At 46.7% G+C, this 22,957-nt stretch overlaps 1 protein-coding gene across 3 annotated transcripts; it reads right to left on the bottom strand.

Moving 5' to 3' along the window:
• Nucleotides 1-11,810: 11,810 nt before the first annotated feature.
• Nucleotides 11,811-18,714, bottom strand: SLC22A17 (solute carrier family 22 member 17). 3 transcript variants are annotated; one of them, XM_004389915.2, is made up of 10 exons: nucleotides 18,448-18,714; nucleotides 17,762-18,271; nucleotides 17,557-17,660; nucleotides 14,710-14,864; nucleotides 13,936-14,101; nucleotides 13,633-13,778; nucleotides 13,359-13,464; nucleotides 12,984-13,201; nucleotides 12,586-12,697; nucleotides 11,811-12,445 (listed from the first exon to the last, which is right to left on the bottom strand). In XM_004389915.2, exons 2-10 carry the CDS (start codon nucleotides 18,167-18,169, stop codon nucleotides 12,157-12,159), a joined length of 1,704 nt encoding a protein of 567 aa, XP_004389972.1. In that variant the 5' UTR covers nucleotides 18,170-18,271; nucleotides 18,448-18,714; the 3' UTR covers nucleotides 11,811-12,156. The 3 variants fall into 3 exon arrangements, with proteins under 3 accessions (XP_004389972.1, XP_012415016.1, XP_012415015.1); XM_012559562.1 differs by lacking the exon at nucleotides 18,448-18,714 and having other exon boundaries at nucleotides 13,936-13,976; XM_012559561.1 differs by lacking the exon at nucleotides 18,448-18,714 and having other exon boundaries at nucleotides 12,157-12,445; nucleotides 12,586-12,699; nucleotides 12,923-13,201; nucleotides 17,762-18,028.
• Nucleotides 18,715-22,957: the final 4,243 nt, after the last annotated feature.

Genomic DNA, 22,957 nt, shown 5'->3' with positions numbered 1-22,957 from the left:
TGATGGAAAAAAAATATATATTTTTTAAAAAAAAGATATACTGTGGAAGGGGGGAGAATCCCATAACTAACTGCTGAGGAGGGACCTGCTTTGGGGAGTAGGGGAAGGCCCGGGGAGTGGGGCAGGGGGCTGCTCATTTATTCTGGGGATTCACCGTGGACACGTCTCAACTGCTCAAGCTGCTCCCCATGTTTCCCTGTCCTGCTTCACCCCCTTGGGGGCTGCTCAAGGGTAGGTGGGCATGAGTGGTAGGAGGGTTTTTTTTTTTACCCAGGGCTCTGGAAGGACACGAAACTGTTCTGCTTGTTACCTTCCCTCCATCTTCTCCCTGCCTTTCACAGTCCCCTCCCACCTGCTCCTGTTCTGCCAGGTCTGCCACCCACCCCATCCCTGTTTTCTGGCTCCTGCCCCTCCAGATTGCCTGGTGATCTATTTTGTTTCCTTTTGTGTTTCTTTTTCTGTTTTGAGTGTCTTTCTTTGCAGGTTTCTGTAGCTGGAAGATCTCCGTTCCGCTCCCAGCGGCTCCAGTGTAAATTCCCCTTTCCCCTGGGGAAATGCACTACCTTGTTTTGGGGGTTTGGAGTGTTTTTTGTTTTGTTTTCCTTTGCCTTTTTCCCCCTTTTATTTGGAGGGGATGGGAGGAAGTGGGAACGGGGAGGTGGGAGGTGGATTTTGTTTATTTTTTTAGCTCATTTCCAAGGGGTGGGGAGTTTTTTTTTTTAAAAAATGTGTCATGAATAAAGCTGTTTTTGAAAATAAAAATGCTTTGTCCTTTTGGGTGTAAGGATTATTTATCTCTTCTCGTATTCTCTGTTAAATCCCAGATGGCTGTTAATTCTACTTTGTGGAGGTACTACTGGTGTTGTGAAGGGGAAGTTCCCACTTGTGAATTAAGGAGTAGGAGTTACATTACAGCTAGCAGGAACATTGTGTTTAGTCAAGGATGATGGATTTTCTGGATAGCTTGCAGCCCTGATTGGCGTTTGAGAGGTAAACAAGCCTGGAAAAATAACATAATGGCCAGATTAGAATGATCTAGTAGCACTTGTGTTTGTGTCCTAATAAAACTTAACTGCAAGATTCTTTTAGATTGGGGTCAGGGTACCTTTTCTTGTTTTCCCTACTCCAGGGTGGCTTGGGGAATGCAAGTTTTTTTTTTTTTTTAGACAGTTGCAAAGCTTATGTTGTCTTTGCTTTAGCCATGCAGTGACCACTGATTTTGGATCTGCTAGTGTTCCATTAATTAGGACTTCACTCTGGCTTTGTTTTAGCACTCTTTAGTATTTTTGTTACTTGGTCATATTAATCCCTCTATCTTTCAGTGTATTCTGAATTCTAGGATCGGGCTCACTGCAACTTATTTTAGCATTTGGTCATTCTACCACATTGTATGACTATTTAGGCATTTGAGGTATATATCTTTGGTTAAGTGTTGAGTCTGTTCCAACTCCTAGGGGTCCTCTGTACAACAGAACAAAACACTGCCCGGTCCCGCGCCATTCTCAGAATCATTGCTATGTTTGAGGCCATTGTTGGAGCCACCGTGTCAGTCCACCTTGTTGAGGGTGTTCTTTTTTGCTGATCCTCTAATGAGCATGATGTCTTTCTCCAGGGACTGATCCCTCCTCATAACATGCCAAAAGTGTGTGAGACATAGTCTTGCCATCCTTGTTTCTAAGGAGCATTCTGGTTGTACTTCTTCCAAGAAAGAATTGTTTGTTCTGGCAGTCAACGGTATATACAGTATTCTTCGTGAACACCACAATTCAAAGACATCAGTTCTTCAGTCATAGTCCAGCTTTCGCATGCATATGAGGCAATTGAAAACACCATGGCTTGGGTCAGGCATAACATATTTGCTTTTTTAACACTTTAAAGAGGACCTTTGCAGCAGATATGCCCAATGCAATAATAGGCCGTTTTGATTTCTTGACTGCTGCTTCCGTGGGTGTTGATTGTGGATCCAAATAAATGATATCCTTGACAACTTCAGTATTTTCTCCATCTATCATAATGTTGCTTATTGCTCCAGTTGTGAGGATTTTTGTTTTTTGTTGAGATGTAATCCATACTAAAGGGCTGTAGTCTTTGATCTTTATCAGTAAGTGCTTCAAGTCCTCCACTTTCAGCAAGCAAGGCTGTGTCATCTGCATATTGCAGGTTGTTAATGAGTCTTCATCCATCCTGATGCCTCATGCTTCATGTAGCCCAGCTTCTTTGTTTGCTTAGCATGCAGATTGCATAAGTATGGTGAAAGGATTCAACCCTGATGCACACCTTTATTGATTTTAAACTATGCAGTATCCCCTTGTTCTGTTTGAATGACTGCTCTTTGGTCTATGTACAGGTTCCTCATGAGCACAGTTAAGTGTTCTGGTATTCCCGTTCTTCATAATGTTACCCATAATTTGTTATGATCCACACAGTTGAATGCTTTTGCATAGTCAGTAAAACACAGATAAACATCTTACTGGTATGTCTTCCAAATTTCTTGGCATAGACGAGTGAGTGCTTCCAGTGTTGCGTCATTTTGTTGAAACATCTCAATAGGTATTCTGTCAATTCCTGGATCCTCGTTTTTCGCCGGTGCCTTCAGTGTAGCTTGGATGTCCTGAAATGCTTGAATGTTGACCAATTCTGTATTCCTTCCATCTTCTTTTGATGCTTCCTGCATCATTCAATACTTTGCCCATAGAGTCCTTCAGTATTGCAACTCGAGGCTTTAATTTTTTCTTCAGGTCTTTCAGCTCAAAAAATGTAGAGTGTTTTTCCCTTTTGGTTATCTAGCTCCAGGTCTTCGCACAATTCATTATAATACTTTATTTTGTCTTATTTGAGCCACACTTTGAAGTCTTCTGTTCAGCTCTTCATCATTTCTTCCTTTCACTTCAGCTACTCTATGTTCAAGAGCAATTTTCAGAGTCTCTTCTGACTCCATTGTGGTCTTTTTCTTTCTTCTGAATGAGCGTTTGCTTTCTTTATGTATGATGTGCTTGATGTCATCCCACAAGTCATCTGGTCTTCAGTCATAGTGTTCAGTGAGTCAAATCTATTCTTGAGGAGGTCTCCAAATTCAGGTGGGATATACTCAAAGTCGTATTTTTGTTTTAATTTTCTTCAGTTTCCACTTGAACTTGCATATGAGCCGTTGATGGTCTGTTCCACACTCGGCCCCTGGCCTCGTTGTTTCTGATACTGAGCTTCCCCACCATCTCTTTCCACAGATGTAGTCGATTTGATTCTTGTGTATTCTTATCTGGTGAGGTCCATATGTATAGTCACCATTTATGCTGTTGAAAGATATTTCCAATGAATAGGTCGTTGGTCTTGCAAAATTCTGTCATGCGATCTCCAGCGTCATTTCTGTCACTAAAGCTGTATTTTCCAAATACCGTTATTTCTTCGTTTCCAACTTTCACATTCCAATCACCAGTAATTATCAATGCATCTTGATTGCATGTTTGATCAATTTCAGACTGCGGAAGTTGTTAAAAATCTTCACTTTCTTCATCTTTGATATTAGTGGTTGGTGCATAAATCTGAATAATAGTCCTGTTAACTGGTCCTCCTTGTAGGCATATGGATATTATCCTGTCACTGACAGCGCTGTACTTCAGGATAGATCTTGAAATGTTCTTTTTGACAATGAATGCTAAGCTATTCCTTTTCAATTTGTTATTCCTGGCATAATAGACCATATGTTTGACTGATTCAGAATGGGCAATACCAGTCCATTTCAGCTCACTAATACCTAGGATATCTATCTTCAATCGTTCCATTTCATTTTGAAAACTTCCAATTTTCCTAGATTTATACTTTGTACATTCCACTTTCGAATTAATGGAGGTTTGCAGCTGTTCTCATTTTGAGTTGTGCCACATTAGGAAATGAAGGTCCCGAAAGCTTGACTCCATCCACGTCATTAAGGTTGACTCCACTTTGAGGAGGCAGCCCTTCCTCAGTCATATTTTGAGTGCCATCCAACCTGAGGGGCTCATCTTCTGGCACTATACCAGACAATGTTCCTCTGCTACCCGTAAGGTTTTCACTCACCAGTTTTTTCAAAAGTAAATCTCTTAAGTCCTTCTTCCCAGTATTAGTCTGGAAGCTCCGTTGAAATCTCTCCACCATGGGTGACCCTGCTGGTATTTCAAATACCAGTGGCATAGCTTTCAGCATCACAGTAACACGCAATCCACCACAATACCACAAACTAACAGACAAATGATGATCTTTTTCTAACTAGATTCAACTAGAATAGTGCCTGTTAATCTGAGTGTGGAGACTTCTGCAGTAGCTGATTAGCAAGAGACTGGATAAAGTACTCAATATTAACTTTTTACTGGGAGAATGAGATAACCCTAAGTGGCTTGATGCAGCTAATGCGGGGAAGATCTCATCCACCAGGGGGCACTAAGTGGCTATCTCTAAAGAGCTCTGAATGTGTTAGAGCTGGGGCCTGGGGGTGGGGGTGGAGGACAGTGTGTGAATGTTTTTTGATCCTTCTGTGGTCTTGATTTTTTATATTCGGTCAATTCTACTCACTAAATACCCTGTTTATTCTCTCCCTTCCTACTTTCTCTGCTTGAGCAACTCTTCATTTTCACTGCAGTGAGTTTCTGGCAGATGTCTGTGTCTCTTAACTGTTAACATTTTCAGTATGGCCCTGCAATGCCACAATAAGTACAAAGTAAACCAAGTGTGGAACTAAGTAAGCCCTTTCCCAGTTTGATCCTGATTCAGTTTCCCTGCCACACCCTTCCTTACATCTGATGTATTGTGCATTTCAGTTGAGTTTGATTTAAATACATTGCTCAGGCTGTTCTTCCAGGCTGCTGTGCCCATTCTCAACTTCCCTATCAAACTCATGCTTATTTCCTCAAGCGGTAAACCGAGTATTGCAGCCGGAAGTCTTCTTGATTACCTAGTCAGAATTATTCACTCCTGCACTTGAGTAAATCACTCCATCTTTTTAGTACTTAATGGTTTTGTAGGAGTACCTGGGTGGTGCAAATGGTTAATGTGCTTGGCTGCTAACCAAAAGTTTGGAAGTTTGTGTCCACCCAGAGGCACTTCAGAAGAGAAACCTGGCAATCTACTTGCAAAAAATCAGCCATTGAAAACGCTGTGGAGCACAGTTCTACTCCGACACATGGGTCAGTATGACTTGGAATCAATTCATTGGCACCTGGGTTTTTTTTTCTTCATGGTTTCATAGTTAAAATAATTATATCTGTCTTGTCAATAGACTGCAAGCTCATTGAGGGCGTGTATTGTGCCTTTATATCAGCCTCACAGCGCCAGCCCTTAGTAGGAGTTCAAAAGAGAGAAATCCGCCTTGGGATTGTCTTCTTGTGCTGGAGAAGACAGTAATAAAGGTAATGTTCATTTCTTCCTGGACCTGCTAGTTCCTATTTTTATGAGTCAGACTTTCCACTCAGCTGATGTCTCTTCATTTTTCCTGTACCATCCTCAGTGGTTGTAGAGGAAGAAGCATGGAAAAGAGTTGCTTTCCTGGGGAAAGACTGGTTATTTTGGTAGATGATTTCTATCAAATCACTTCTGATTAAGCTCTTAGCTGAGGGATAGGAGTCAGCCCAGTCTCATTGGGACTCTGGGAGGGAAGTGTCTTCAAGGAAGAGAAATTTGGAGAGCCTGTCGAAGATTTCTGGGATGAGAGTCTGTGAGTCAGAGATCTTAGTAGGACTATATATGATGCAAAACGAACCAAGACAATCCTACCTTTTCAGGCTGGGTTTGCCCAGTCTGACATCAGCAGTAGAGAAAAGCAGCAGTTGCTGTTTGTTTACAATAAGATAACTTTCCTCACTTTTCTGGTTAAAATGAGTAGGCTTTATCAAATTTTAAAATGTCTTTCAACTCTGCTAATTTCTCATGCCTTGTGCCCCTTCTTTATGCCCACTGGTAATCATTCAGCAGATATTTATAGATTACTTAACCAAGTGTTGGGCACTTGTGAGAATTAAGGTTGTGTGTCAGCTTGGCTGGGTCATGATTCTCAGTGGTTTGGCAGTTACGATGCAGTCTGGCAGTCATGTAATTATGTAATCACGTCCATGATGAGATCTGATACAATGTGATCACCTCCGTGATAGGATCTGCTGTGAGTAGCCAGTCAGTTGAAAGGAAGTTTCCTTGAGGGTGTGGCCTGCATCCAATATAGGTGGACTTTCTGGCAAGGCTTGTGGGCTTTTGCTTGCTCTGGATCCTGCAGCTAGCTCCTATTCATCTGACCTCCGATTCTTGGGACTTGAGCTAGGAGCTTAACTGCCGATCTTGGGATTCATCAGCCTCCGTAGCCTGTGAGCAAGGAGCCTGACCTCTGACCTGCCAGTCTTGGGTTTTCCAGCCCCTGCAGCTGTGGGAGTCAGGAGAAGCCTCCAGCCTGACCCACAGACTTGGGACTTTCCAGGCTCTACAACCGTGTGAACTATTTTCTTAATATGAATCTCTCTCTCTCTCTATATATATATATATATACATAGATGCTTCACTGGTTTTGCTTCCCTGGAGAACCCAGCACTGTTCTAGGTGCTAGAACTTGCCAGAGAAAAAGGAATCACGTATCAAGGGAACTTTAATGTTATTTTCTAAAGCAAGGTGCCATTATGCCATACCTCTGACTTGTATCCCATCAAAAGCTCCATGGATTTTTTTAAAAAAATCTGAGATATAATTCACACACCATAAAATTCACCCCCTTAAAGTGGTTTTTAGTATATTCACAGTTGTGCAACCATCGCCACTACCTAGTTTTAGAATAGTTTTAACATGCCAAAAAAAAAAAAAAAACCAAACAAATAACCAATACCCATTAGGAGGCACTGTCTCCCCAGCTCCTGGCAACCACTAATCTACTTTCTGTCTATGGATTTGCCTATTATGGACGTTTAATATAAATGGAATCATACAATACTTGGCCTTTTGTGTCTGGCTTCTTTCACTTAGCATAACGTTTTCAAGGTTCACGTTATAGCATATATCAGTACTTTTTATGGTGAAATAATATTCCATTGTATATAGATACACCACATTTTGTTTATCCATTCATCAGTTGTTGGATATTTGGGTTTTTTCCACTTTGTGACTATTATGGAATAATACTGCTATGAATATCCCTAGACAAGTTTTCATGTGAACATAGGCCTTCATTTCTCTTGGGTATATACATAAGAATTGAGTTACTGGGTCATATGGTAACTCTATGTTTAACCTGTTTTCCAAAGCAGCCATGCAATTCCCACCAGCAATGTTTGAAGGTTCCAGTTTCTCCACATCCTCATCAACACTTGTTATCGTCTATCTTTTTTATTATAGCCATTCTAGAGGGTGTAAAGTGGTATATATCATTGTGATTTTGACTTGTATTTCCCTTATGACTAATGATTTGGGCATCTTTTCATGTGCTTATTGACCATTTATATATCTTCTTTGGAGAAATGTCTGTTCAAATCTTTTGCCCATTTTTAAATGGGGTTATTTGTCTTTTTATTGTTGAGTTATGAGTTCTTTGTATATTCTGAATACTAGACCCTTATCAGATATATAATTTACAATTATTTTCTCCCATTCTGTGGGTTGTCTTTTCATTTGCTTGATAGTATTATTTGAAGGAAAAAATTTTTAATTTTGATGAAGTCCAATTTATTTTTTCTTTGGTTGCTTCTGTTTTTAGTGTCACCTCAGAAATTATTGCCTAATTCAAGGTCACAAAGATTTACACTTATCTTCTAAGAGTTTTATAGTTCTATTTCTAATATTTAGGTATTTGATCTATTTTGAGTTAATTTTTGTATATAGTATGAGGTAGGGGTCCAACTTCAGTCTTCTGCATGTGGTATCCAGTTGCTCCAGAACCATTTGATGAAAAGACTTTTCTTTCCCCACTGAATTGTCTTGGCACCCTTGTTGAAAATCAATTGACTGTAAATGTATACATTTATTTCTGGACTCTCAATTCTATTCCATTGGTCTATATGTCCATCCTTATGCCAGTACCACACTGCCTTGATTACTCTGTGTAGTAAGTTTGTTCTTTTTCAAGGTTGTTTTCGCTATTCTGTAGGTTCTTTGTATCTCCATATGAATTTTAAGATCAGCTTGTCAGTTTCTGCAAAAAAGCCAGCTGGAATTTTGATAAGGATTAACTGTTTTTGAACCTGTAGGTCACTTTGGACAATATTGCCATCTTAACAATAGGAAGTCTTCCAATTCATGAACACAGGATGTCTTTCCATTTATTTAAGTCTTTAATTTCTTTCAACGATGTTTTATAGTTTTCAGTGTATACAAGTCTTGCAGTTCTTTTGCTAAATTTATTGCTAAGTATTTTATTCTTTTTTACATTATTGTAAATGGAATTGTTTTCATAAGTTCATTTTCAGATTGTCCATTGCTAGTGTATAGAAATACAATTGATTTTTGATATTGATCTTGTATCGTGCAAGTTCAGTTACGAGTCCAATAGCCTTGCTGAACTTCTTTATTAGTTCTAATAGTTTTTTTGTGTGTGTGAGTTCTTTAGGATTTTTCTATATAAAAGATTATGTTACCTGCAAATATACATAGTTTTATTTCTTCCTTTCCAATCTGGGTGTCTTTTATTTCATTTTCTTTCCTAATTTCCCTGGCTAGAACATCCAGTGCAATGTTGACTAGAAGTGGTGAGATTGGACATCCTTGTCTTGTTCCTAACCTCAGAGAAAAAGCTTTCCGTCTTTCACTGTTAAATATGTTAGCTGTGGGGTTTTTGTAGATGCCCTTTATTCCATGGATGCTTAAAATTAAAACTTGCTGTCCTCCAAGCACACCATGTTCTGTCTTGCCTCTGGCTTTGCACTATTTCCTTCTCTTTTCCGTTCCTGGCAAACTCAAGGCTTTTCCTTTCAAGTTCAATCCAGATATCTGAGAGGATTTCCTCGCTGACTCCAATAGTGTGAATCCCTGCTTCCTCAGAACTGCCACAGCACTCTTTACATTTCTCTGCACTTGACATATGGATTGTTAACTATTTGTCTTACAGTCTTCCCCCAGAGTGAGCTCTTGCAGGTGAGGACCATGCCCCTTCCCCTAGACCTGAGATAGCAACAGACAACACATGGACGATCAGTAAAAGTTGGTTGTGTGGTGGCCATGCTAGGTGGACTGAACAGGGAGTGGCCTTCATGCTACTTCATGTAACTTTTTAAGGTTAGAAATGTACTCCATATTTACTTTTAATTTTCCCCTTATTAATTCATTATGGCTCTTCATTATGAATGTAACCAAAACATTTCTAAAATCTACTCATGTTTTAATGGGTACAGCTTCTCCAAGCAAAGTAGTCATTTCTCTTCTGTGCCTGAAAACTATCTCCTTCAAGTTCCTGGGTACCTTCTAAACTTAATATTATAGAGTAAGGAAAGCTTTTTTTACTGACTGGCACGCAGTAAGACAATTGCAGGCTCTCAGTTCTCAACATCTGGCCACTCTAGCTACTTATCAACCACACGACCTTGGACAAGTCGCTCACCCCTCCAAGCCTCAGTCTCTGCATCTGTGCTTCAGCACTGATTACTTCTCCAATGCTCCCATTTTCTTTGCCTTCACTTCTTTGGATGAAAAGACAGAATCTTGCTCTCTTTCACCTACCCTCCATACAAGAGCTGCTCTAGCTTTCTGATTGTTTGAACTTTACTTTCCTGGACCTTTTTCCAGCCGTTGTGCAAAGAATGGCGTCACTGAAATGCCCCTTTGAAACCACTCCTCACTGTGCACTAGACAGTGTTATTAGCATATAAATAGCTCCTTGGTTTTACATGGGCTATTACAAAAAGTACAAGTGCTTCCTCATCTACAATCGTGTTGGTTCTCACAGAATCTCTGGAGTCAGGCAGAGGCACATTTTCTTGTTTTATCATTGACCATCCAAAGCTAAAAAGTCAGCACTGGAGTCAGGGTACAGCCCATAGACGTTTACAGAGTGTGTGATACAGAGTGTATACCTGTGAAGGACCCGGGATGAGGTAGGAAGACCAGCCAGAAATGCCTCTGCCACTTTATGGTAAACTCCGTAATTTCTCTCATCTCACATTTCCTCAGTGCTAAAACAGGAATAAAAATAATATCTATTTCATGGGGCTGTGAATATTAAATTAGAAAGGTTCATATATGTTGTCCAGTAGATTACAATTATAATTGTGAGCCCAGAAGCATGGTTTAGTTCATAGAGCTTTGGACCTCGGACATGGATTGGCAGAGGGGATGGAGGCAGAAACACTAGCCCTACAGGAATCTGGGTAATGGGGCTCCCTTCTCTGGAAGGGGCTGGCCTCCAGACTTACATTCTCCTTAAGAATCCCTCTTTCCTGGACCACTCTTCCAGGAGAACCTCATCCTCCCCCGCCTTCAGGCCTCTGCTCTCACTGTGTCCTTTGCCTAGAGTTGAGAGCACTGTATGAGGCCTGCCTTCTAGGCCTTGGCTCCTGCCTTCCTGAATGAAGTCCCATCGCCTTCAGGAAGCAGCCTCTTGGTGCTCCAAACTGTTGGCCTCTCTTCCTCCTCAACGTTCCCAGTGTTAGCTGGATTTTAAGCTCCTTGATGGATGGCCTATGCCCTAAATATCCACAGTGGTACTGGTTTGTAAATCAGGCACAGGAAACACTTGCTGAAAGAATGAACAAATATTAATAACTTTTTGAACACGTACCATGTGTCACACACTGGTGTTTCAAAGTTGAATATGACACTTTCTGCCCTCAAGGAGCTTACCATCTAATAGAGTAGTTTAAGAGGCACTTACACATACATTATGTCATTTAGCAACCCTTGAAGGAAGCTGGAGGTTAACCCAAAGTGGTAAACCTAGGCCCAGGCTAGTTTGGGAGCTGGACACTGGCACTGAGATGGAAGTCCTAATCTACTGCCACCTCTCAGAGGTGCCTTAAAACCCTACTCTTCGCTTCTAAGGGAAATGCCCACAGACTGGAAGGAGTGGGGATGGTGGCCATGGTGCACAGCAATGAAGAGCTCCAGCTCTGGGATCTAATATCCCAGCTCTGTTCCTCACTAGTTTTGTAACCCTGGACAAGTGACTGAGTCAGAGCCTCAGTTTTCTCATCTGTAAAAGAGGAATACTGTAGTGGGCATCCATTGTTTTTTCCCGCATAATACCCAGTCCCTCTTCTGCTCTGCTTACAGCACCCAGGTTTTGCTTTCTTCCTCCCCAGTTGTCAGAAATATGAGGGGGTGTGGCACGTTACTCAAGCTAGGCCATCACATGCTCTCTGGAAATGAATCTGCAATGGGGTGACCCAAAGATAGAATCCTACTGGAGTTCATTCATCTAGGAGAAGCCCTGGCAGAATGATACTGGCTCCTGCTCCCTCTACCTGGGAGCTTCTCTGGTACCTGGACTTTTGTGACTAGTTCTGCTTCTCCTTCCATTCTGTGAGCTCCCCACCACCACCCTGGCCCCCTCTACATCCCTTTAATAAATTCCGCCTTTAAGCTTATTTGTGCTGATCAGCTTTTATTGCTTGCAACAACAGGAAAAAACAAAAATACCCTAATTGATCCAAACACCTACCTTGCCGTGTTGTAAAGGATTAAATACTATGCAGTTTGTAAGCACCTAGCCCAGTCCTGGTAGCAGAGCAAGCAATCAGTAAGTGGTGGTAATTGGCTAGAAATTAACACTTGGGGTGCAGGCACAGGGAGGGGGAGGGGAGACTTATTAGTTTGGGTTCCACCAAGAGAAACTTTCTCCCAAGAGACATCAGAAGGACAACAGAAGGGAGGAACGTCCAGGCTATGGTATGCTCATTTCTTCAAAATGTCTTTATTGAAACAGAATGATAGAGCAAGAAAAATGAGGTCTGGGAGGATGTCTTGGTCACAGGATGGAGCCCAGACCCAGTGGTTACAGTGTGGAGCTTTCTCCCTGTCCCCTGACTCTTACTGAGGAAGTGAACACAAAGCAGCAGGGAGGAGATGGGGTGGGTGGGGACAGCCCTCTGAGTTCTCCTAGATGACTGGCATGGGGTGCCTCTGAGCCTTCTCAGCCCAGCTTCCTCTCTGTCCTCCTGATCTCCCTGCCAGGGCCTTATGTCACCTTTCTGTGTTGGCCAGCCTCCTGCCAGGGTGCTCAGAGATGACTCAGAGGGCAGGGTTGGGGGTGGCAAGCAGTGGGACATGGTCACAGCGGTTAGGGGGTGGCTGCCGCAGCAAGGAAGGCTGGCGGCACAGCTCCCCATCCCGGAGCATCTCGGGCAGGAGCTTGCGCTTGGTCTCTGGCAGGAGCATGATGCTGAGGATGCAGAGAAGGGCGCAGGCTGCAAGCACCACGTGCTGCAGAAAGGCTCCGTGGCCCATGTGGAGGCGCTGGGCTGGGCCACTCAGCCCCCCAAGCGCCCCTAGTGCCATGATCAAGCCCAGGCCACGGCCCCTGGGAGAGACGGAGGAGGCACTTAGCCTGTAGCTGTGGGCCTTGCCCCACCTTTCTCCAGCAGCCTTCCCCTCCTCCATTCTGTCCTTAGCGGGAGGCCTAGGGGCCTGGCCCTGCCCCTGGTAGCACCCTGCTCTCACCGGACAGTGGTAGGGATGACTTCAGCAGCAAGGAGGGTGCTGAGGATGCCAGCAACTTGGGAGGAGAAGAGGCCAAGGACAGAGAAGGTGGTGATGGCAGCCTCGTTCAGATCTGGAGGGCCGAAAGGAACAGGGTGAATGGAGCTGAGGGGATCATGCCAGGCCTAATCCCCACTCTGCTCCTGTGGCTCTTGCTGGGTGGACTCTGGGCATTCGCTCATTGTCTAGGTGAACAGACAGGGTTGTATGGCCAGGTGGAGGATTATGGAAGATCTGGGTGGGGTCTGGGTCTTGTCTTCGGAGGCCTGTGCCAGAGAGAGGCCTGTCTGAGGCTGCCCTGCTGGGGTCCTTTTGCTGAGCCTTCCCCCCTCCCCCCGTGAGGAAAGGCGGATGCTCACAATCCCACAGGCCCAGCAGGACCAAGGATGCAATGCCAGTGAGGGTCATCGAGAGAAGCAGGATGCCCCGACGGCCAAATCGGTCCACGGTGACCCCCAGGAAGACACAGGCCAGGGCTGCTGTGCCGCTGGCCAGCAGGGAGCACAGGTAGAAGTCTGATGGGCTCCCTCCTCCTCCCACAGGCTGGTAGCAGTGGCGGATGGCATGGGCAATGAAGCTGTGAGAAGGGATGGGGAAGAAAAGAGCAGTGTCTGAACCCCCACCCAGCCTTCCACAACCCCGGTAGCCTCTGCAGGGGTCCTCTGGCCTTCCCCACCCATCTAGCCCCCATCCCAGCTACTGGCCTGGCCCTCAGCTCAGACACCCAGGCTTACTTGGTGAAGCCCAGGATAAGCAGATTTTTCCAGATGTTGCGGTAGTGGAGAAGGGAAGTGAAGGAAAAGGAGGATGTTACAGGCAGAGGGCAGGTGTTCTCCAGGTCTTAGAGGGAGAGAGAGAAGCTGTATGTTAGAAGAAACAGCTAGGAACCCAGGATCCTCCCACATGGGTGGTGGGGGCCCTGGGAGAAGGTGGCACAGCCACAATCATGCAGGGGGTACTGTCATGAGTGTACATGAGGGGTTGCCCCCAGGGAACCCTGCCTTTTACCCTGCAGGGCTTCCTGGGCCTCCTCCCCTAGCATCTGCCCATGGGGCCGGTTCCGCTCAGCCAGGATCCTCAGCACAGATTGGGCTTCCTCGATCTGCCGCTTCACTATCAGCCACCGTGCAGACTCCAGAAACAGGCCAGGCCAGCTAGGGGCGAGTAGTGGGGGATGCACTATCAAGGGGTGCTCTTCTGACCCAGGGATGGGGGTGGGGGGCAGCTGGAGAACAGGAGGGGTCTCTGTGCCAGAGCTAGGCTGACGTAGAGAAGGGAATGGCCAGACAGCAGGTGGAGGGCAATACTGACCCATAAAACAGGAAGAGGATGCAGGGAGCGGTGATCATTCGCTGCAGAAATCGCCAGTCCTTGGAGACAAGGGCCAGGCCCAGGAACAGGAAGTGTCCCCCCACCCCCACCAACTCCCCTGCCAGGGCCACTCGAAGCCTCTGGGTTGGGTCGCACAGCTCCAGGCCTGGAGATAAGTAGGGATAGAGGGAGGAGAGGCCACGGAGGAAGGAGGTGTGAGAGGGAAGAGGAGGGAGGGGAGGACAGAGAGCGAGGTCAGACCCTGAGTGGAGGCTGCAGCCATCACCTCTCACAGACGCAACCTCTGGGTGGCAAGGAGCTGAGAAGTTGTTCAGTTCTCTCTCCCCTACTGTGCAAACCTAGGAGCGCTCTAGGGCCCAGGTCCCTGGCAGTGTTCAGCGAGCTTACAGGCCTTTTTACATCTAACTTCGTATTTGACCTTCATAGCAACCCTTGGCATAATTAGGTGATTTGTCCAAGGTCACACAGCTCGTTGGGATTTCATTTTTTAAATATGGTACTATTCCTCTTCAGTAGTAGGCCAGGGCATGGGCAGCCTTAAAGATCTGTTGGGGGAGACTGGTATGGAGAGAAGCAGGGCCCCAGGATCCTTCAAAGGCTTAGGCAGAAAGACAGCTGAGATTCTGGTCTGCTGAAATGTGGGGCTAAAAAGAAGGGACTGAGGGGACCCTAGGGGACAGTGGGAATGGCCTGGGGATGCAGACAGGCAGGCTTGAGACTCAAGGGAAGGATCTCTGGGAGGGAGCCACTCACGCATCAGGTAGACACCAAGGTCAACACCAGCAAGCAGAAAGCCCAGGAGGAATCGGAGGGCCATGACGCCTGTGGAGGAGCCCGCAGCAGCTCCTCCTACTCCACAGGGGCCCACCAGCCCCAAGGTCAGCAGCACGATCCCACGACGTCCAAACCTGGAAAGAAGGAAGGGCTTGTGGGTGAGGAGTTGCTAGGTGGGGCTCAGCCCCCTCCTCAAAGCTGGAGGTAGAAGAATGAGGTTCTGGGAGCAAGAGTTGGACTGAGGCTAGAGAAGACAAGAAGGGTTGGGGATCATGGATAAGTGGATATCTGGCCTCTGGTTACTGGGGTGTGGCTATTGTTCTATGGGGGTGAAACCATTGACTCTTGGGGATGAGGCTATTGGTCAGAGATAAGCACATTTATTCATAGAAGTGAGACCACCCATTAGAGGGGATGGAATATTGCTTAGGGAACTTGGGACCATTCATCCTTGGGGATAGAGATATTGGTCAGTGGGGATGGAGCTTTTCTTCCTCAGACTGGTCAGAGAAGATGGGGTCTTTGATACATGGGTTTGGAGCTATTGATCTGTGGAGTTGAGGCCATTGTTCATTTTTGCATGGGGATAGTATTCATCAGTGAAGATGGAGTTAGTGTTCTTAGGGGACTGAGTCTTTCATTTTGAGGTTGAGACTATTAGTCTATGAGGACAGGGCATGGGTCTATTGATGGATAAGAATTATCAGTGGGGATAGGGCCACTGGTCAGGATATAGAGTCACCGATTCATGGGAATAGGGCTATTGATCAGTGGGGGTGGGACTATTAATCTTTGGAGATTGGACAATTGATCTTTGGGGATTGAACCATTGATTCATAGGGTAGGGCTATTAGTCCATTTGGATGGGGCTATTGATCAGTGGGGATGAATCTATTAATCCCCATGAGAATAGGGTCACAAACCAGGGGAGATGAAAGTATTGGTCAGTGATGACGGTCACTGACTATTAGTCAGGGAGGACAGGGCTACTGATCCTTGGGAGCTGGGCTATTACTCTTTTGGGATAAAACCATGAGCTATAGGAATGAAGATTGGGGTTACTGGTCAGTGGGAAAGGGACACTGATCTACGTAAGCGAGGCTACCAATTCAGTGGAATGGGGCAGTTTTTCTACGGGGATGGGCTTATTGGTTACTGAGGCTAGGGCTATGGCTTTTAAGAGATCAATTACAGATCTTTGGGAATGAGGCCATTGTTCAATAGAGCTGAGATTATTAGTCCATATAGATGGGCTATTACTATTTGGCAGTAAGGCCATTGTTCCATAGGAATGAGGATATCGGTCTGTGAAGATGAGTTCACTGATATACGGAGATGGTCTAATGACCTGTGGGTTTGGGATCGTTTGCCCATAGGGGTGTCTGACTATTGAGCACCGAGGATGAGGGTACTGATTTTAGAGAACTGGGCTATTGAATGTTGGGTTGCCTTTGATTGATGGGAGTAGAACTATTAATCCATTGGATGGGACTATAGATCAGTGAAGGAGCCTTGGTGGCACAATGGTTAAGCACTTTGCTGCTAACCAAAAGGTCAGTGGTTTGAACCCACCAGAGATTCTGCAGGAGAAAAGACTTTGTGATCTGGTCCTGTAAAAATTACAGTCTAGGTAACCCTTCATGGCAGTTCTAGTCTTACAGGGTCGCTATGAGTCAGAATCAACTCAATGGCACACAACAACAACAACACAGATCAGTGGGGATGAGTCTAATAATCTATGGGGATGGTCAGTGGAGATGAAGCAACTGGTCGTTGGCAATGGGGTCAAGAATCAAAGGAGACAGGATTTTTTATCCATGGGAAGAGCTATTGGTTGGTGGGGATGATGTTGATCTTTGGAGATGAGGCCACTGGTTCAATGGGAATGGGATTTTTGGTCTGAAAGGATCTGAAAGCACTGAGGATCTATGAGGATGGGGCTATTAATCTATGGGGGTGCTATTGGTGTCATTGATCCACAGGGGTTGGGCTATTGACCCATGAGGGTAGAGTCATTTTTTGGCAGGTGTAGGACCATGGGTTATTGGGGATGAGGCTATTGTTCTCTGGAGAAAGGGCTACTGATTCATGGAGGTGGGCCACTGATCAGAGCCATTTGTAGAGTGGAACCATCGGTCAGTAGGAATGAGGTTATTAATATTCAGGAATGAATATATTGTTCTTTAGGAACGACCCTATAGGACAGAGTAGAACTGCCTCAGAGGGTTTCCAAGGAGCGGCTGGTGGATTTGAATTGCCGACCTCTTGGTTAGCAGCCATGGGGCTTAACCACTATGCCACCAGGGCTCCATTAATATTTAGGAATGGATATATTGCTCTTTAGGAATGAGGCCATTGGGATGAAGCTGAAAGTCCATGTGGATGGGGCTATTAATCAGTTGGGAAGGGTCTATTAATACATGCAGATAGTTAGGGAGGCGGCTACTGGAGCTAGGTACAATAGACAGGGGAGACAGGATTTTTGATCTCTGAAAAGAGTGTTTTTTGGTTAGGGGGGAATTGGGCTATTGATCTTTGGAGATGAGGCCACTGATCCATGGGTTATAGGGCTACTGATCAGTGGGAATAGGGGCTAATAATCCACAGGATAGGGTCATTTCCTTGTGCAGATGAGGTATGGAAGGAGTATTTCTTTATGGGAAATGAAGTTGAGACGGGGTGGGATTGCATGTCATCGAACGGAAGTCCAGAGTTGACTGCAGAGTCCAGAGAATCTTCATAGGCCTCTTGAGAATGGCAGCTACCTGGGCTAGCCTCCCTGGCATCCCCGTCTCTCTGCCTGCCCCGCCCCCAGGCAGCCCTCACCTGTCTGCAGGGTAGCCCAGGAACAGGTAGCCGGAGGCAAAGCCCAAGATGAAGAGGATCTGCTCCAGGATCACCTGCCAGCCCAGGTCACACACCAGATCCCACTGGGGATGTGAGAGGGATGGAGCTGGTGTGAGGCCCCGCCCCCACCGCCCTCAAACCGCCCCCAGACCCGCGGCCACCTGCAGTCCGCTGGGCGCCTCACCTGGCCGATGGCGTTGGTGGTGAGCACCGGCAGGCTGTTATAGTCCCAGTCGTTAAGGCAATGGTTGAAGTCCGGTGGGGCGAAACCGCGGCACGAGGGATCCGTACTGGTGACGACGCGGCTGGCGGCGCTGGCTGCTAGGGCTGCGCTGGCGACGCTGACGCCGCTGGCGTTGGGGGGCTGCTCCCAGCCGGAGGCGTTGTGGGGGAAGGCCCCGTAGTGGCAATGCAGTGGGGGTGCCAGCGTGAAGATGGGGTCCGAGGCCATGCCGAGGGCCACGAAGAGCACGGGCAGGCAGCAGAGGCCGAGCTGCAGCTGCTGGCCGCCGCCCAGCGCCCCAACCTGGGCGAGCAGCGCCTCAAAGCTGAGGGGGCCGGGGGGCACGGCCAGCGACAGGCTGCTGCCCATCCCGTCGCCGTCCGCGTCGCCCTCCCCCTCCCGCTCGCGTTCGCGCTCCCGCTCACCCTGCAGCTGCTCCGTGGGCACCGCATCTCCGAGGGTCCCGACCTGCTGCTGGGGGGCGGGGGCAAGGGCAGGGTGAAGCGAGACACCGCAGCGCTAGGGGAGTGGACATCGGGGGCGAGGGCAAGGACCGCGGGCGGGGGGTGGTGCGCGGGAGGAAAAGGCTTAGCGCTTGCGGGGGCCGAGGTACTGATGGCGGAGCCCCCCGGGGCACGGGCACTTACTCCGTTGGGGCTGGGGGTGATCTCTACTGTGCTGTCAATTTTGCTGCCGCCCCCGCCATTGGGCTCGGGCGTTCCGGTGGCCACCCGGGGAGCCAGCTTGCCGACCTTGGGGGCCCTGTTGGCCCTCCCCAGAAGGATGCGCTGTCCTCTGTCCCAGTTGCGCACCCGATGCCCGAACACAGAGTCGGGAAAGACCCCGCTTTGCAGCTCTGCAGCCGTGCAGCTGTGGCCGCCTCCTTCGTCTCTGAGAATTGTGCGCAGCTGTCCCCTCCCCTTCCTCCAGACTCTCCTCCCCTTCTCACGTCAGCAGAACCTTCGGTCCAGACTCTCCGTCAGAGAGAGGAAGGGGGGCCAGGGCCCATGGGAGGGAGGGGATGGGGCTCTGTTTTCTGTTCCGGGTCTGCGGGCCATTGCGGTAAAAAGGAAAAAAAAACTGGAAGGATAGGAGCTAGCCCAAGGAGATGCCACCTTTGATTCCCGCTCTTCCCAATCATTCATCCATCCATACATCAACCTACTCATTCGTCAGTAAAATTTATTAAGCGTCTTCTATGTGCCAGGCCCTGCGCTAGGCTTTGGGGATAAGAGAGTGGACAAGACCCACTTTGGAGGAACTTACTGGGGAAGATAGACAAGTAACCAGCAATTATAGTACAGCAAATGCATATGGAGGACTGGCTGGGCACTGTATTCAGCTCTGGCTTCAGTCCTCTACAAGGAGACCATTTCTTTGTGGCCACCACTCCCACCCTGGTTGAGTCTCAATGATTTTTCAACAACATTTGGCCCTGTCGACCACCCCTTCCTCCAAATACTTTCTCCCAAGGCTGCTAATTACCACACTCACGTGGTTTTCTCTCTCATTCCTCTTTTCTCCACTGCAGGTTCATCCTCTTCTTCCTCACCATCATTCAGTACCTGCACACCTCATAGGCTTGATCCTAGGCCCTCCTCTCATCTCACACTATTCTCTCTGCCTTAGGATCTCACCCATGCCCATGGCACCAATACAAACATGATTCCCAGATTTACATCTCCAGCTCCCACCTCTCTTCTCAGCACCAGACCCATGAAGCCACCTCTTATTCGACTTCTCACCCCTTGGGTGACTCACAGGAACCTCTAACTCAGTATGTCTAAGACCAAGCTTATGTTCTTCCCTCTGTAATCTGGTTGTGTTCCAGTGCTTTCCTCAGTGAATGCGACCCTCATCATTCAGTTGTGGCCAGATGATTAGGTGACAGCCCTTAGAGCTTCTAATCCTTACAAAAATCCTATACATTTTACCTCCTAGATGTTGTTGTTAGGTGCCGTCAAGTTGGTTCCCGCTCATAGTGACCCAGTGTACAACGGGATGAAACACTGCCTGGTCCTGCGCCATCCTCACAATTGTTGCTATGCTTGAGCCCATCATTGCAGCCACTGTGTCAGTCCATCTAGTTGAGGGTCTTCCTCTTTCTCGATGACCCTCTACTCTACCAAGTATGATGTCCTCCAGGGACTGGTCCCTTCTGATAAAATGTCCAAAGTACACGAGACAAAGTCTCACTATCCTTGCTTGTAAGGAGCATTCTGGCTGTACTTCTTCCAAGACAGATTTGTTCATTCTTCTGGCAGTCCATGGTCAATATTCTTCGCCAACACTGTAATTCAAAGGCATCAATTCTCCTCTAGTTTTCTTTATTCCTTATAGTTCTTGGATATTCCTCTTCTCTCCATCTCTACCACTATTAGTCAAGCTACCTGTTGCATGGATTTCTTTATCCCCCAAATTCCTAACTGGTGTTCTGCATCTGCTGTTTCCACCCCTCCCCATCTGTTATTTCCAGTGTAGACGGAACGATCTTCTCAAAATGTAGATCTGATCAGTCCCTTTCTTGCTTAATGGCCTTCAATGGCATCTTCTCACCATCAAGGTAACTATCAGTATTCTAGACACTTCATACATGGTCCTGCGTGCCTGGTCCTGTGGTCCCTGGGGCTCCATCTCTCACTTCTCTTCCCCAACTCTCTGCACTCTAGCCACATTGGCCTTCTCTCTGTTCTTCCAATGCCACAGGGCTCTTGCACAAATTGTTCCCTGTACCTAGAAGGCTTCCTCTCCCCCTAGTCAAATTCTCCTCATCCTTCAGCTGTCAGCTCAAGCATCTTTGTTTCAGGGAAGTCTTCCCTAACCCATAGAATTGCTACTCAAATTTTAGTTCACAGAGCAAGAGTATCTGTATTACCTAGAAGCTTGTAAGAAATTTAGAATCTTAGGCCTCACCCAGACCCACTGAATCAGAATCTGCATTTTAACAAGATCCCCAGGTGTATATATGTGGACATTGGAGACACGTTTCTCTAAGGGACTTGATGCCTGATAGACACTTTATTCTCTAATTCCAGGTAAGTGCTGGAAAGAAGTGCTCTGTTAGTTGCCTGGAATTCCATTCCCTCCTCTCTCCACCAAACCATGTATTTAATGTCTCAGAATTTTCCAAATTTGGGGAAACTCTTTCTTTCTAATGCAGCAAGCACCCTTTCCCCCACTTCTGTTCCCCCAGCTCATTTCGGCATCTCTTCAGAATTTACTACCATGCAACGTTCCTTGGGGATTAATTTGCCTGTGTCCTTGTCTTTGTCCTGGAAAAATAATCCCTTAACTTTTTGTAGTGCTAGGCTCTTCACATGTATTATCTTGTTAGGTTCTCACAACCCTGTGAGACATTTCTGATCATCCTCACCTTAAAGATGAAACTGCGACTCAGAGGGACTGACATGATTACCACAGACACATAGGTACATGGCAGATTAGAGACCCAGACTCTATATAAGTTTAGACTTAATCTCTTTAGATTCTTTCTGGAAGATGACGGGGTATGGCCCCTATTATAAGTCTTCAACTCATAGAAGTGAATTTTGGGGGCCCAAGAATCTGGAAATGAGTTTCCCTTTGAGAGTGAAATGAGAAAGAAGGAACCAACAATGGACAAGGCAAATGTGTAGGTGTCTCAAGAGACTAAGATTGTGATTGAAATTCAGAATGCTTCCAATACAATCATTGTGCCAGGATATCATCTTGGGAAAGTAGAACTGAAGCCAATAGATCTGTGGCTCAGACTTCTTCCTCCTTGGTAATATGACTGGAGTGATCCCCCTCCCCCTCCACTGATTTCACCAAAGTGAGACTAGGTGACAAAGTGGACTATAGACTTCCAACATACTGGATTCGCCTGCCACCTCAGCAACTCTAAAAGATGGTTTGTCTAAAAGCATGGTCACAGGAAACCTGGGGAGCTCAGGGGCTAGACTGTCTTGGGGCTACCTAAGGGAGACGGTACCCAGGCTGGCCAGTAGCACTTTATTGGCCAGAGCTGTCCTATGGTGCAAAGCTGAAGACAGGCCTTTAATTGGGGTGACCACTCCAAGATGGCACCTTTTGAGGCTATGCTGTGGCCAACCTCTCTTGTCTGCACCTCTCTAATGACGTGGTTTAGGTCTTAGAGGAAGGCCCCTAAGTCAATGTCTGCCTTCCTGGAATGCTAGTCATCAGGTTCTTCTTGGTTCTCTCACCGTCCAGGTCTCAGCTCAGATATTACCTCCCAATCATCCTATCTAAAGTCTCCTTCACTGTCCTCTCCTCCCCAATCTAGTCTCTTCACATCACCCTATTTATGTCCATCACCAGCAATTGTCAAATCTGTGGTAGGTTCATTTTTTTATTTACTTATTTTAGTTGATTCATTCATGTTTGTCTCATTCCTACTAGAATGGTACACTCACAATGTACCTTCAGAATTGTGCCTGGCACATCATCGGAGCCGAGTATTTGTTGAATGAATGGTTGAAGAAACAAGCAAAAATTTTCCCCAAACCCTAAAGGCACTCTGCTCATACTGTGTACCTCACAAGTATGGCCAAGGGGTGCCCCCAGGCTCCCAAAAAGCAGAGCCAGTGAATCAGACAGCAGGGTTTATTGAGGTGCACACCCAGTTCCTGAGGCCCAGCCTTCTCCGGCCTTCTGAGGGAGGAGGCCTCTTCCAGACAGTCACATTCCAGGTCAATGTTCTGCATCCCCACTCTCAGCAGAGTGAGGCGCTGATGGTCTGGGGCCAAGAAATATAAGCAAGAGAGGGGGGTCTGTGTGATCCTGGGTTTTTGCCACCTGATTCTCTGTGGGGCTAAACTTCTGGAGGTGGGTGGCAGTGCAGTGGCCAGGAAACATCCGCCCCAGGCTGAGGAGAGGAGGAGCGTTTGGTTCCTCCCTGCCCCCTGAGGGCCTGGTGCCTGCCCCTGACAAAGCAGGAAGAATATTAAATATAAATAATTTATACAAAATGGCTTGTACAAAAAGCTGTGGGTTGGGAGAAGAGATGCCTCTCTGAGAGGCAGAAATGATTGGAAGAGGCAATAAGAGCAAAAAGATACCTACACCCCTTCTAGTCCTTGAAACAGAGCCCTCCAGCCACCAGGGTCTGGTGGGTGACTACGGCAGGCAGGGGAGAGGCAGAGACACGCCCAGGGACCT

The sequence above is a fragment of the Trichechus manatus genome, unplaced genomic scaffold (assembly GCF_000243295.1).
Source record: "Trichechus manatus latirostris isolate Lorelei unplaced genomic scaffold, TriManLat1.0 scaffold00268, whole genome shotgun sequence".
Lineage (NCBI taxonomy): Eukaryota > Metazoa > Chordata > Mammalia > Sirenia > Trichechidae > Trichechus > Trichechus manatus.
This window is presented reverse-complemented; position numbering and strand designations above follow the sequence as displayed.